The sequence below is a fragment of the Prionailurus viverrinus genome, chromosome B3 (genome assembly GCF_022837055.1).
Source record: "Prionailurus viverrinus isolate Anna chromosome B3, UM_Priviv_1.0, whole genome shotgun sequence".
NCBI classification, from domain to species: domain Eukaryota; kingdom Metazoa; phylum Chordata; class Mammalia; order Carnivora; family Felidae; genus Prionailurus; species Prionailurus viverrinus.
In genome coordinates this window covers 107,381,108-107,397,335 of record NC_062566.1, presented here as the reverse complement: position 1 = coordinate 107,397,335, position 16,228 = coordinate 107,381,108, and the positions used below count along the sequence as shown (strand labels likewise).

The 16,228-nt window shown below is 37.0% G+C and overlaps 2 protein-coding genes across 17 annotated transcripts in view; one reads left to right on the top strand and one right to left on the bottom strand.

The window, feature by feature from the left end:
• The window catches only part of FUT8 (fucosyltransferase 8), a 310,512-nt gene that overhangs the window by 180,709 nt on the left and 113,575 nt on the right, over positions 1-16,228 (bottom strand). The window contains exon 1 of one of the 16 annotated variants that reach the window (XM_047862661.1): positions 15,528-15,549. The exons of the other annotated variants lie outside the window; for them this stretch is intronic. The gene's annotated coding sequence lies outside the window, so the exon portion shown is untranslated. Of the gene's footprint in view, positions 1-15,527; positions 15,550-16,228 lie in introns of those variants that run through there. 16 annotated transcript variants of the gene reach the window in all.
• Positions 9,695-15,871, top strand: LOC125168134 (eukaryotic translation initiation factor 1A, X-chromosomal-like). The gene is made up of 2 exons (XM_047863059.1): positions 9,695-9,728; positions 15,301-15,871. Exons 1-2 carry the CDS (start codon positions 9,695-9,697, stop codon positions 15,738-15,740), a joined length of 474 nt encoding a protein of 157 aa, XP_047719015.1. The 3' UTR covers positions 15,741-15,871.

Sequence of the window (16,228 nt, the reverse complement as noted above, 5' to 3'; positions counted from 1 at the left end):
GGCCTTTCTTTATTTCCATAGATTCTCAACCACAAGACGTATAACTTCCTTTACATTAGTCTTGGAAATTACTTTTTTGGATTTGACACCAAAAATAAAGGCAACAAAAGCAAAAATAAACAAATGGGACTACATCAAACTAAAAAGTTTCTATGCAGCAAAGGAAACCATCAACAAAATGAAAAGACAACCTAAGGAATGGGATATAATGTTTGCTAGACATATACCTGATAAGGGATTAATATCCAAAATATATAAGGATCTGAACATATTTTCCCAAAAATGACATATAAATGGCCAACAGGCACTAGAAAAGTTGCTCCCTTTTGGTAGAAATGCCACCTGGTGCAGCCACTCTGGAATACAGTACAGAGGTTCCTCAAAAAGCTAAAAATAACACAACACTACAATTCAGCAATTGTACTATTAGGTATTTACCCAAAGGACACAAAAATACAGATTTGAAGGGGTACATGCACCCCAATGTTTACAGCAATAGCCAAACTATGGAAAGAGCCCAAATGTGCATTGACTGATGAATGGATAAAGAAGATATGGTATATATAATATAATGGAATATTACATGGCCATCCAAAAGAATGAAATCTTGCCATTTGCAACATGGATTGAGCTAGAATATAATATGCTACATGAAATAAGTCAATCAGAGGGGCGCCTGGGTGGCGCAGTCGGTTAAGCGTCCGACTTCAGCCAGGTCACGATCTCGCGGTCTGTGAGTTCGAGCCCCGCATCAGGCTCTGGGCTGATGGCTCAGAGCCTGGAGCCTGTTTCCGATTCTGTGTCTCCCTCTCTCTCTGCCCCTCCCCTGTTCATGCTCTGTCTCTCTCTGTCCCAAAAATAAATAAACGTTGAAATAAGTCAATCAGAGAGACAAATACCACATGATTTCATTCATATGTGGAATTCAAGAAACAAAACACATGAATATGTATATGGGAAGGGGTAAAAAGAGAAAAGAGGGAAACAAACCACAAGAGACTCAACAATAGAGAACAAATGGAGGGTTGATGGAGGGAGGGAGGTGGGAGATAGGCTAGATGGGTGATGAGTACTAAGGAGGACACTTGTTGTGATGAGCACTGAGTGTTGTATGTAAGTGATGAGTCACTGAATTCTACTCCTGAAACCAATATTGCACTGTATGTTAACTGAATTTTAAATTAAAAAAAAAAGGTGTTCTACATCACAAATCATCAGCAAAATGCAAATAAAAACCACAATGCGGTATCACCTCACACCTGTTAGAATGGCTATTATCAAAAAGACAGAGATAACAAGTGCTGATGAAGATGTAGAGAAAAGGGAACCAAGTGCATTGTTGATAGGAATATAAGTTGGTGCAGCCACCATGGAAAACAGTATGGAGGATCCACAAAAAATTAAAAATAGAACTACCATACAATTAGCAACTCTACTTCTGAGTATTTATCCAAAGGAAGCAAAATCAGTATCTCAAAAATATATCTGCATCCCCACTTTCACTGCAATATTATTTACCATAGCCAAAAGAGAGAACCTAAGTGCCATCGACAGACGAATGGAAAAAGAAAATGTGGTATACAGTTGATCCTTGAACAACATGGGTTTGAACTGCACGAGTCCACTTATTTGGAAAATTTTAAATATATACATATATTTAAAATACTAATGTATATTAATTATAGCGTTTCTGACAACATGGATAGACTTGGGAGGCATTATGCTAACTGAAATTAGGCACACAGAGACAGACACAGAGTGTATGATCTCACTTTCATGAGAATCTTAAAAAATTCAAACTCATAGATACAGAGAAGAGAAGGTGGTTACTAGAGACAGGACTTGTGAGGTGAGCACACTAAGTGAAGGTGGTCATAAAATACAAACTTCTAGTTATAAGATAATTAAGTCCAAGGAAAAAAAACTCCTAACATTATCGCTGTACTTTTTTTAAAAGACAAAGTATTTTATTGTTCTATATATGTATGATATTATATAATTTATACTTTCAATTTATGATTTATCCCCCCCAAAACTATCAATTATGATTCCTACCCTATTACAGATGACAAACTGTAGCTCAAAGGTATTAAATAATTTGCTTAAAGCATTTACAAAGCTAATATATGCTAAGGTCAGACTACAGGTCTTCTGTCTCTAAATTTAATTCCCTTTCCACAACACTATCAGATATGAAAACATATTTAAAGTCACAAAATTAATAACTAGAGGATACAGGATTTGAAACCAAGTAGGTGAGCCCTTGTGCCTAAGACTCTATTATGCTATTGACGCAAATAATTAAAATATAGATAGATAGATGTTCAAGCTCATCAGCATTAAAGATACACTAAAGCACATCAAATTAGAAATATTAGATATAGGAGAGGGAGCCAAGATGGCAGAACAGCATGGAAATTTCTTGTGTGTCTAGCATCCATGAAAAACAGCCAGACCAACACTAAACCATCTTGCACACCTAGAAAACTGATCTGAGGATAAACACAACAATCTGCACAACCTGAACCACAGAATTCAGCAGATACACGGCACGGTGAGGTGAACTGGGGGAGAGAAGCCGCAGAGGGCAGGGAGCCGCTTTTGTGAGCGGAGAGAGGATGGAAATGGGGGGGGGGGGGGGGGGGGATATGGGAAAGGCAGCCCTCCCCAAAAGCAGCTGGAAAGAAAGTAAAAAATTGGAAACAGCCACAGGGAATAAACTAAAAAAGGAGAGGGTTTAAATTCCATTAAGACCATAAACAGGGAAAGCACAAAGGCTGCAACTCCACAGCTCAATACCTGGCAGTGCTCTGGTGGGAAGGGCAAATCCCCAAGAGCAGAGTGGGGTCCGGGAGGTTCTCAGGCCACACGGGGAAAAGCAATTCCACTGCTGGAAGGACATTTGGTAGAGACTGTGAGGCCACCTAGTCCCAGCAGATCCCAGAGAACGAACGGCCACATTTGCTGGGGCTGAAACAAGGTTGTTAAGGGTGAAGCCTAGTGCCAGATGTGTGATGTGATTTTCCATAATCCCTGAAACGCTGCTGCTACACTATCTCACGAACTTTTTCTGGAGCAGGCCGGCACCTGGCCGCAATCTCTAGGCATCAGCACCAGCACGGCCCCGCGAACTTTCCTGGGGGCAGCCAGCATTCAGCCATTGCTCAGTGAGACCTTCTGCAGAGGGGTGGAACAGGTCAAAGACGCAGTCCCTCAGAAGTAAGGGGGCAGGGAAAACAGCCGCATCTGAGACAAAACTCGGGAGAGAGGTACTACCTGGGGTTTCATCACAGACAGTGTAAAAGCAGGGAGTGGACAAGAGCTGAAGACAAAGAACAAGTGCACGATTGCTCACTGGGGAGAAGAGAGTTCCGATACTAGAGACTGGGTTGCTGGGTGACGCCATTTTCACCGCTCCCATGCATATGCACCTACAAGTGCCACAACAATCCACCCCAGTAAGCTAGAAGCGCCATCTAGTGGGGAACGGAGCTGTTACACTAAGCCCCGTCCTACAGGGCCAACCTCGCTCTTCAAGAACAGAAGTCTCACCACCCGCTTACTTTATGGACTATAAAGTGCTTCACAGTCTGACTTCTAGGGGAAAATGAAGTAATTTCAGTGGTATTTTAGTCTGTTAGCAGGTCCATCTATTCAATTTTCTTTTTCTTTTTCTCATTTCTTTTCTTTTTCTTGAATACAGAGAGAAAAAAATTCATTTTTATTTTCATTAAAAATATTTTTTAACTTTTTTCTACTATATTCTTTACTTATGTGTAAATTTTTTCAAATTTTACTTCACTTCCATCATTTCATGTTAGTCTACTTCAGTGCATTCATTTTTTCAAATTTTCAAACGATTTGTTTTTTTTTTTTCTTCCCCTGCCCTTTTTTCTCTAATCTATCAAGCCACTTTCAACACCCAAACCAAAACACACCTAGGATCTAGCATCATTTATTCGCTTTTGTGTGCATGTGTGTTTTTAATTTTTTTATTTTAATTTTTTTAATTTTAATTTTTTCTATTTCATTAATTCCTTTTCTCCCTTCAAAATGACGAAATGAAGGAATTCACCCCAAAACAAAGAGCAGGAAGAAACGACAGCCTGGGACTTAACCAACACAGACACAAGCAAGATGTATGAACCAGAATTTAGAATCATGATAATAAGAATACTAGTTGGAGTCAAAAATAGATTAGAATCCCTTTCTGCGGAGATAAAAGAAGTAAACACTAGTCAGGATGAAATAAAAAATGCTAAAACTGAGCTGCAATCATGGATGGATGCCGCGGAGGCAAGGATGGATGAGGCAGAAGAGAGAATCAGCAATATACAGGACAAACTTATGGAAAATAATGAAGCAGAAAAAAAGAGGGAGATTAAGGCAAAAGAGCACAATTTAAGAATTAGAAAAATCGGTGACTCATTTAAAAGGAACAACATCTGAATCACAGGAGTCCCAGAAGAGGAAGACAGAAAAATAGGGGCAGAAGGGTTATGTGAGCAAGTAAATCATAGTGTAAAACTTTCCTAACCTGGGGAAAGACACAGACATCAAAATCCAGGAAGCACAGAGGACCCCCATTAGATTCAACAAAAACCAACCATCAACAAGGCATATCATAATCAAATTCAAAAATACTCAGGCAAGGAAAGAATCATGAAAGCAGCAAGGGAAAAGAAGTCCTTAACCTACAAGGGAAGACAGATCAGGTTTGCAGCAGACCTATCCACAGAAACTTGGCAGGCCAGAAAGGAGTGGCAGGATATATTCAATGTGCTGAGTCAGAAAAATATGAAGCCAAGAATTCTTTATCCAGCAAGGCTGTCATTCAAAACAGAAGGAGAAATAAAAAGTTTCCTAAACAAAAATTAAAGGAGTTTATGACCACTAAACCAGCCCTGCAAGAAATTTTAAGGGGGACTCTCTAAGGGGAGAAAAGATAGATAGATAGATAGATACATAGATACATAGATAGATAACTACCAAAAGCAACAAAGATTAGAAAGGACAAGAGAACCCCACCAGAAACTCCAACTCTACAAGCAACATAATGGCAATAAATTCATATCTTTCAGACTCACTCTAAATGTCAATGGACTCAATGCTCCAATCAAAAGACACAGGGTAACAGAATGGATAAGAAAACAAGATCCATCTATATGCTGTTTACAAGAGACCCACTATAGACCTAAAGACACCTTCAGATTGAAAGTAAGGGGATGGAGAACCACCTATCATGCTAATGGTCAACAAAAGAAAGCCGGAGTAGCCATACTTATATCAGACAATCTAGACTTTAAAATAAAGACTGTATCAAGAGATGCAGAAGGGCATTATATCATAATCAAGGGGTCTATCCACCAAGAAGACCTGACAATTGTAAACATTTATGCGCCAAATTTGGCAGCACCCAAATATATAAATCAATTAATTGCAAAGAAACTCATTGATAGTAATACCATAATAGTAGGAGACTTCAATACCCCACTCACAACAATGGACAGATCATCTAATAAAAAATACAACAATGAAACAATGGCTTTGAATGACACACTCGACCAGATGGACTTAACAGATATATTCAGAACATTTCATCCTAAAGCAGTAGAATATACATTCTTCTCCAGTGCACATGGAACGTTTTCCAGAACAGACCACATACTGGGACACAAATAAGCCCTCAGCAAGTACAAAAAGATCGAGATCATATCGTGCATATTTTCAGACCACAACGTTATGAAACTCAAAATCAACCACAAGAAAAAATTTGGAAAGGTAACAAATACTTGGAGACTAAAGAACATCCTACTAAAGAACGAATGGGCTAACCAAGAAGTTAAAGAGGAAATTAAAAAGTTCATGGAAGCCAATGAAAATGATAACACCACAACCCAAAACCTCTGGGACACAGCAAAGAGGAAAGCATATAGCAATCCAGGCCTTCCTAAAGAAGGAAGAAAGATCTCAGATACACAACCTAACCTTACGCCTGAAAGAGCTGGAAAAAAAAAACAGCAAATAAATCCCAAAACCAGCAGAAGACAGGAAATAATAAAGATCAGAGCAGAAATTAATGCTATCGAAACCAAAAAAAACAGAACAGATCAATGAAACCAGAAGCTGGTTCTTTGAAAGAATTAACAAAACTGATAAACCACTAGCCAGTTTGATCAAAAAGAAAAAGGAAAGGACCCAAATAAATAAAATCAAGAATGAAAGAGGAGAGATCACAACCAACACAGCAGAAATAAAAAAAAAAATAATGAGAGAATATTATGAGCAATTACATGCCAATAAAATAGGCAATATGGAAGAAATGGACAAATTCCTTGAAACATACACACTACCAAAACTGAAACAAAAAGAAATAGAAAATTTGAACAGACCAATACCCAGTAAGGAAATCGAATTAGTAATCAAAAATCCAAAAAAAAAAAAAAAAAAAAAAGAAAAAAAACAAGAGTCCAGGGCCAGCGAAATTCTACCAAACATCTAAGGAAGAGTTATCACCTAATCTCTTGAAGGTGTTCCAAAAAACAGAAATGGAAGGAAAACCCAAACTCATTCTATGAAGCCAGCATTACCTTGATTCCAAAACAAGACAGAGACCCCACTAAAAAGGAGAACTATAGACCAATTTCCCTGATGAAAATGGATGCAAAAATCCTCAACAAGATATTAGGCAACCAGAACCAACAATACATTACAAAAACTATTCACCACGACCAAGTAGGATTTATACCTGGATGCAGGGCTGGTTCAATATCTGCAAAACAACTAACATGATTCATCACATCAATAAAAGAAAGGACAAGAACCATATGATCCTTTCAATAGATGCAGAGAAAGCATGTGACAAAATACAACATCCTTTCTTGATAAAAACCCTCAAGAAAGTAGGGATAGAAGGATCATACCTCAAGATCATAAAAGCCATATATGAATGACCCAACGCTAATATCTTCAATGGGGAAAAACTGAGAGTTTTTTCCCTAAGGTCAGGAACAAGACAGGGAGGTCCACTCTCTCCACCGTTATTCAACACAGTATGGGAAGTCTTAGCTTCTGCAACCAGACAACACAGAGAAATAAAAGACATCCAAATCATCCAGGAGATCAAACTTTCACTCTTCGCAAATGACATGATACTCTATATGGAAAACTCAAAAGATTCCACCAAAAAACTGCTAGAACTGATTCATGAATTCAGAAAAGTTCCAGGATATAAAATCAACACAAAGAAACCGGCTGCATTCCTATACACCAATAATGAAGCAACAGAAAGAGAAATCAAGGAATCAATCCCATTTACAATTGCATCAAAAACCATAAAATACCTAGGAATAAATCTAACCAAAGAGATGAAAATCTATACACTGAAAACTGTAGAAAGCTTATGAAAAAACTGAAGAAGACACAAAAAAATGGAAAAAGATTCCATGCTCCTGGATAGGAAGAACAAATATTGTTAAAATGTTGATACTACCCAAAGCAATCTACATATTCAATGCAATCCCTATCAAAATAACACCAGCATTCTTCACAGAGCTACAACAAATAATCCTAAAATTTTTATGGAACCAGAAAAGACCCCGAATAGCCAAAGCAATCTTGAAAAAGAAAACCAAAGCAGGAGGCATCATGATCCCAGACTTCAAGCTATACTACAAAGCTGTAATCATCAAGACAGTATGGTACTGGCACAAGAACAGACATTCAGATCAATGGAACAGAATAGAGAACCCAGAAATGGACCCACAAACATATGGCCAACTAATCTTTGACAAAGCAGGAAAGAATATCCAATGGAATAAAGGCAGCCTCTTCAGCACGTGGGGCTGGGAAAACTGGACAGCGACATGCAGAAGAATGAACCTGGACCACTTTTCTTACACTATACACCAAAATAAACTCAAAATGGATGAGAGACCTAAATGTAAGACAGGAAACCATCAAAATCCTCGAGGAGAAAGCAAGCAAAAACCTCTTTGATCTTGGCCGCAGCAACTTCTTACTCAACGCGTCTCCAGAGGCAAAGGGAAACAAAAGCAAAAATGAACTACTGGGACCTCATCAAAAAAAAAATAAAATATCTTCTAATATTTTCATCAAATAAAAAGCTTCTGCACAGTGAAGGAAACAATCAGCAAAACTAAAAGGCAACCAACAGAATGGGAGAAGATATTTGCAAAAGGCCTTTCAGATAAATGGTTAGTATCCAAAATCTACAAAGAACTTATCAAGCTCAACACCTAAAAAACAAAGAATCCAGTGAAGAAATGGGCAAAAGACAAGAATAGACACTTCTCCAAACAAGACATCCGGATGGCCAACTGACACATGAAAAAATGCTCAACATCACTCATCATCAGGGAAATACAAATCAAAACCACAATGAGATGCCACATTACACCTGTCAGAATTGCTAACATTAACAACTCAGGCAACAACAGATGTTGGCAAGGATGCGGAGAAAGAGGATCTATTTTGCATTGTTGGTGGGAAGACAAGCTGGTGCAGCCACTCTGGAAAACAGTATGGAGGTTCCTCAAAAAACTAAAAATAGAACTACCCTACGACCCAGCAATTGTACTACTAGGTATTTATCCAAGGGATACAGGTGTACTGTTTTGAAGGGACACATGCACCCCAACGTTTATAGCAGTGCTATCAACAATAGCCAAAGTACGGAAAGAGCCCAAATGTCCATTGATGGATGAATGGATAAAGAAGATGTGGTGTATATATATACAATGGAGTATTATTTGGCAATCAAAAAGAATGAAATCTTACCATTTACAACTACATGAATGGAACTGGAGGGTATCATGCTAAGTAAAATTAGTCAGTCAGTGAAAGACAAAAATCATATGAATTCACTCACATGAGGACTTTAAGAGACAAAACAGGTGAACATAAGGGAAGGGATACAAAAATAATATAAACAGGGAGGGGGACAAAACAGAAGAGATTCATCAACATGGAGGACAAACAGAGGGCTACTGGAGGGAGTGTGGGAGGGGGGATGGGCTAAATGGGTAAGGAGCACTAAGGAATCTACTGAAATCATTGTTGCACTATATGCTAACTAATTTGGATGTAAATTTTAAAAAAATAAAATTTAAAAAAAAGTGAAATGACAAACAAACAAACAAACAAAAAAATAGCAGGGACAGCAATGTCCTGTGCCAAGTAGACAGCAAATTAAAGTATTTAATAATAGTTACTATTTATGTAACAAATTCCCAGTTCTCCCTTGTCAAATCTTTCCAGTGCCAGCAAATGTCAAGATGCCCAAAATGTCCAACATAGAACCCTACCCTAAACATTCAGGGTGCTTTAGAGAAAAGAACGCAATTGCTATAGCTGTCACCACTCCTAGTTGAGGACACGTTATTTCCTTTCTTCTTAAATTCTTCCATTTTTCCAAAGAAGGATTTAAAGGGGAAGGAAAATTATATTTGTAAAGTATTAACATCCTTATTGAAATATAATTCACACATCATAATTTACTCATTTAAAGTGCACAATTCAGTTGTGTATATTATTAATTGTTTAATTATGGGAAAATTGGTCAAAAAAAGAAATATTAAATATGTATTAGTGAACATGTGCTAAAGACTAAAAAACTAATGATTATATAATGGAATATTATATTGCCATCACCAAAGGGAACTTATTATTGAAGATGATGTTCTATCCCATAGAATGGAGATTTGAGGGTATGTAGTTATTTTCCACACCACTCGAGTTCTATGTACCTCCTAGGAAAATCTAAAAATAAAGATAAAAAAAGAAATAAGGTGACAAAAAGTGACATGAGTAAAGTATGTACTGTAATTAATATTTATTAACCTTTAAATAAAAATTAAACAGGGGCCCCTGGGTGGCTCAGTTGGTTAAGCACCAACCTGAGATCAGGTCATGATCTCACTGTTCATGGGTTTGAGCACCACTTCAGGCTCTGTACTGACAGCTCACAGCCTGGAACCTGCTTCGGATTCTGTGTCTCCCTCTTTCTCTGCTCCTTCCCCACTCATGCTCTGTCTCTCTCTCTCTCTCAAAAATAAACATTAAAGAGCAAATTAAAAAAATTTTTAAATAAAAATTAATCAGAGATAAATGGAAAGGAATGAATAGATCCACAAGGTAAAAACAAAGGTAAAGAATATATAGCACGTCTAATAAATTACAATGAAACATATCACCTTCTGCAGTCTTTCTAGACCTGTTATTCCATACTATCCAAATAAAACTAAAACAAAAATTGGGCAACATGACTAAAGAAATTGTAAAATTCTCAACTAATGCATCTAAACATTTTTCCATCCAAAGCTACTGAATTAAATGTGTCAAATCAATTATTGTGGTGTCACAGAAACCATTAAAATGTGAGAGCCCAAGTATGAGTGCATATATAATTTTTTTGGAATCTTCTTTATGTAAAGAAGTGAACGAATATGGGGTACCTGGGTAGTTAGTTAGTTGAGTGTCCGATCCCAGGGTCATGGGATCAAACCTCGTGTCAGGCTCCGCACTGAGCAAGGGGCCTGCTTAGGATTCTCTCTCTTTCCCTCTGCCCCTTTACCCTGCTTGTGCTCTCCGTCTCTCTCTAAAAAATTAATTAATTAATTAATTAATTAATTAAAAAAATATATCAGTGATTTGCTGTGTAGGCTCCAAAATCTTTTCTCAACCTCTTCCACAGAAAATGGCTAATTCAATGTTCTCTAACATTTTTTTCACATTTGTCAATCCAAAATTTTGAGAGAAGACACTTGAAGCGTCATTAACAAAAAGGAACTTACCAGTAAAAAAAAAAACTACAAAGTTATATATACATCATTTAACAATAGCACAAGCCAACAACAGTAACCTATAAAAAGATGTTAATATTCTAAAGACAAGAATGACTTATGGCCCACCCATCAATTTTCACCAGTTCTAACTACCCCCAATATCCAACAAAACGTGATTTGATAACTAATTGTTCACATGTCACTGAACTATTAAATATTTTCTTTTTTCCCATAAAGTTTCATATTTCCTATTAATCTAATAAAATTTCACCAGTATGATCAACATAGATCCACAATCCCTTAGTCAGTTAGTGTTAGTCTCCAATTCTCTTTGTATTTTCAATCCCCTCTACACACACACCCCTAACACAAACCATTAAACCTCAAAAGTACTTTCTTATTTATACTGTTTCCCCTCAGTATAAGGATATGGTTTTGCACATTACAGAATACCCCAACACAACAGCAGCTTGGCTAAACAAGATTGAGGTTTACTTTTTCTTTTGTAAATATTGTCTAAAGATTAGCCATGTAGAGACGGTGTTTGCACAGTATCCTCAGGGACCCAAGTTTCTAACTTTCTCTTCTACCATTCTCCATCCCCAGCTTCCATCATCGAGATCACCTCACAGTCCAAAATGTTTGCTAAAGCTCCATTTATCATGCCTACAATAAAGGTCAAAAAGAAGAAACTGAATGACAAAATGGGATCACCTCCAGCTGAGTTACTGACCTTTACAAGCACACACACACACACATAATACTTCTGCTTTTATCTCTTTTGCCAGTACTTAATCACTCAGCTAGGAAATAGCCCTTCCTTCAAAGCTTCAATATGCCTACCTTTAAAGAAAAAAAAAACAAAAACAAAAAAAATTCTACTGGTATAGAAGAGAAAAACAGGGGGCGCCTGGGTGGCTCAGTCGGTTAAGTGTCCAACTTCGGCTCAGGTCATGATCTCACGGTCCAGTCCGTGAGTTCAAGCCCTGCGTCGGGCTCTGTGCTGACAGCTCGGAGCCTGGAGCCTGCTTCTGATTCTGTGTCTCCCTCTCTCTCTGACCCTCCCCCGTTCATGCTCTATCTCTCTCTGTCTCAAAAATAAATAAACATTAAAAAAAAATTTTTAAAAAGAGAAAAACAGATTTTAAGTTTGAGTAGAATACTAGCAGCCTGCATCATACATCCCTATTCATTTTTCACATCTTCTGAGTAACCCTTGATATTGGGAGAAGTTTTGTATCGTATCTTTAATCAATACAGCTAATGTAAAAGCTTTCCCCACTAAATACTTTTACTTCCTTGGCCATCTATGGCATGTGGCCAATCCCAAACTATACTGATACTATGATAGATATAGTTAAGATTACAATTCTGAAGTCTTATTGGATAGGATTTTTCATCTACCACATCTTGTGCATCATCTGGAATATAAAAGTTGATCTGTTTTGTACAAGTGACCTAATAGAATGCTGGAACTCACTCTGTGTCTTAACCAATTAGCAAATCAATGGAGCTCCAGTGTGGTATCTTTTCTTATAAATCTTGGATCTTATTCCACAGACACAATTACTGCATGATCAAAATTACCATCAATCCATTATAGTACCTCATATACTGAACATGTAGTAGGTCCCCATGCAAAGTGATCTATTTATTCAGTCAGGCCTCATAATAACCCTATTATGTTATTTTTGTTCATTTATAGAAAATAACAATAGCAAGCATTTATTGAGTATTTAGTATGTGCCAGGCTTACTCACAGCATTTTACAGATAAGTACTATTATTATCTGTAGATGAGGAAGAGAAGGCAATAAAGCTAGTAACTTGCCCAAAGTCACATAGCTTATAAGTAGCACAGCTAGAATGCATGTCCTCACAAACACTCCAGAGCCCACTCAATTAACTACTATACTATAATAATATCAAATAAACCAGCAGAGGTTAAGTAACTTGCCTAAGGTCACAAAACCAGGAGTCAAGATTCACAGATCTATCTTTTTGATTCCAAACGAATCAAAGCAATATGGTTGGATTGACCAAAGGATCATTACTCTTTAGGGGCAAAGTTACAAGAGAACAACACTATCAAAATAACAAACATAATCCATAAATTTCAACGATAACCAGTTTAGGAGGATGAAGTGCAGTGCATCCGTGCTGCCTAGGCAACACTACAGGTGACGCATCTCTTTTAGTAACAGACCAAAATAAAAGCAGCTTTGGCAAATGTTTCTAGTAACTACATTAGTTTGAATAATCATTCGTATCTAAAAGATCTTGAATAATTAGATGTCTGTATTTTACATCTGCTGTCAAAAAACGAAAGAGTAAACAGCCTTCTACATCACATTCAAAGGATATATCTAAAAGCAGTAATTTTTAAAGACATCAGAAAAAGTTTTTAAGAAATAATAAAAAGTAACAGAATCGGACATTTTGTTGCCATCTGTCAGAACTCAGGAATTTATAGTTCTCTCACCTATAATTACAACCTTGACCCTCATCTTCTGAGACATATGTATATTATGGCTATACGTTTCTTAAGTATTTTTTTCTTAATATTTATGATGTACAATTCTAATGCCAATCAAAAATGCCTGTGTTAAGCCTGAGCATACAACACATAAATCACAATGCTACTACTGGCTCATTTCCAAATACTCCCCTAAGAATTGCAAGTCTGTCTTCCAAGAACAGCATAGATACATAATGACTATCAGATGGAATACCTTGCATGTAGTACAGTAAATGAAATACTGTAAGTATTAATGATAAAGAATTAAGCTCATGTCACCAACTGAATCAACATAAGCATGTCAGTCATTCACTCTTTCCTAAAGACCTCAAATCCTATAAAAAATTTTTTCAGCTCAATATACTGTTCTTCATCAAGCACATCCTTTTTTTCATTATTCCAGACTTAATGAGACATTCTCAATTAACTTCATATCAGTTCATGTTTATACTCTATTTCCAATTACCAATGTTTTAAAACTCATTGAAGAAATTTTAAAGAAATATTGAGCAGTACTGAACTTATACTATTTCAGTGTATCCTTAATAGATGAAACAAGACATTTTAAAAATATTTTTAGTGTTTATTTATTTATTTTTGAGAGAGACAGAAAGCAGGGGAGGGGAAGAGAGAGAGAGAATGGAAGGAAGAGAATCCCAAGCAGGCTCCACGCCCAGTGCAAAGCCAGACATGGGGCTCAATCCCACCACCACAAGCTCACGACCTGAGCCAATATCAAGTGTAAGCACTTAAACCAACTGGGCCACCCAGGTGCCCCAAAAATATTTTTATTAGTAAAAATTTACTATTTATTTTAAGGGTTTTTTTTTTATACTGATTCTGATAGAAAGGGAGGAAGGAAGCTTCGAAGGAAGGAAGGAAGGAAGGAAGGAAGGAAGGAAGGAAGGAAGGAAAGTATCATAAAACAGCAAGTGATCTTCAGTGAGGCATAAAAGTACCAAAAGGAATCAGCTATTATAAATCATTAGAATTACACCAACTTTAATTTAATGCATCAGTTGACTGGTAACTAATATTAGATGAAAAGCAGCCAAGGCAGCTTTTATTTACAGCTATGTGTGGAAGAATAACAGAAATGTTGTTGCTAAGATCAATTTAATTTAAGCAACATTTAAAAATGAATTTTTACACATAATGGTATTTGAACACAATTTGAAATGAGCAGGATGTATCATTTGCTAAGAATATCATTCTTCGTTTTAAAAGTGTTAAGAAATCTCTGCTTTCACCACAAGGCAGTAATAGGACCCAGAATTAACCTTCCAAATGTAAACAACTAGAAAACTGGAAAAACTATGTATCTGACTTTGGAAAACAGGCAGCACCAAAAGGATTCCTAAAAAAAAAGGGGGGGGGGGGAGGTGAGACCTATAATTACCTGGGATTCTTTCTGAAAGCACTTTTGAAATTACAGTATGTTGAAGGGGAAAACCCAAGAGAGAGAGAGAGAGAGAGAGAGAGAGAGAGAGAGAGAGAGAGATTCCCCTTAAATTACCTGAATAACAATCTATATGTGCATAGGCTGAAAACCCACAAGGTTGAGCAAAAACACGTTCTAGGAAAGAAAAATTACCAGGTTTTATTGATGATATGAGAGCTCACAGAGGGCCAAGAATCATTCAAGTTCTTAAAAGCAAGATAGAGTCCACTGAATCCTTGGTGCATTCAGTAAAGACACAAAGAGAGATCCACCTTAGTAATGAGGCTAAGAAAGTACAAGAGTAAAGGTTACCTCTAGAGCTGCCCTAGAAAACCTTAAACACATTAATATACATGGAAAGAGAAGGGGGAAGGAAATAAATTTGCTGCCACTGAGTCCATCCCAGAAAAGCTCAGTCTGAAAACTCGCCCTCACCTGCAGAGTGCTACATCATACCACATGCTAGGTCATTCCACGTGCCATTTGGAAGAACAGCTGCCACTGCCATCACAGGAAAGGAGACCATGATGCCATGAGGCATTGCCACGACCAAGAATAAAGGTAGGGGTAAAAACAGGTACAGGGGTAAGAGTGAAAATGACCCTGAAAAAAGCTGGTGTGTAAACAGGATGAATAAGTATAATTCAGTAATCAAAATGTTAGGAAATGTACGATTAGAAGCAATGTGTCTTGGTGGTGTGAAGAGGTTATGTCTTATGAACTTATGTCTTATGTCTTATGAGGAAAATAATTTGAATAAATACCTCAGACATTATACTGGTCTGCCAGATGATGAGGATAACAAAGCTGATGTAATTTTAAAATACAATGCAGATGAAGGTATAAATCTGAAGGCATGTGGCAAGCTTCCAAAATATGCTGAAATCAATGAAACAGATACATTTGGCACTGGAGATGATGATGAAATCCAATTTGATGATACTAAAAATGATGATAAAGACCATGATGATATCTAAATTGAACTCAAATGTTTTATATTTCAAGTTTTCTAAGGATTAAATCCCCAAGGAGATCTGACTTCCTTCTTTTAAAAGTTAATCAGACTTTTATGTAGTTTAGTCATTTTATCATGGCACCCCTTTCCTAAATGAAAACATGAACTCCTGATGCTCAATTCTTGGGAGCAATTCTTATGTCCTCCTGATTATTCTCTCATTAGTTAGATAAAAACTTTGATACTGTTAACAAGTAACTTTAAGAAGTAAACTTTCAGAGAATCCAATGTCTGATTCTAAAGTCCTATGTTCTTAATCATAACTCCCTTTAAAAAGGGGGGGGGGGGGGAATGTGTACATGATAGTGTACTAGAAGATTAATGGTAAATCCCATCATGCAAAAGAAAATGTTCCCGTGTAAAGAACACTGGAATAGGAATAACAATATCTGTCTTACAGATAAGAAAATCAAGGCATTTACAGGTGGATTAATGAATTAATTTAAAGGT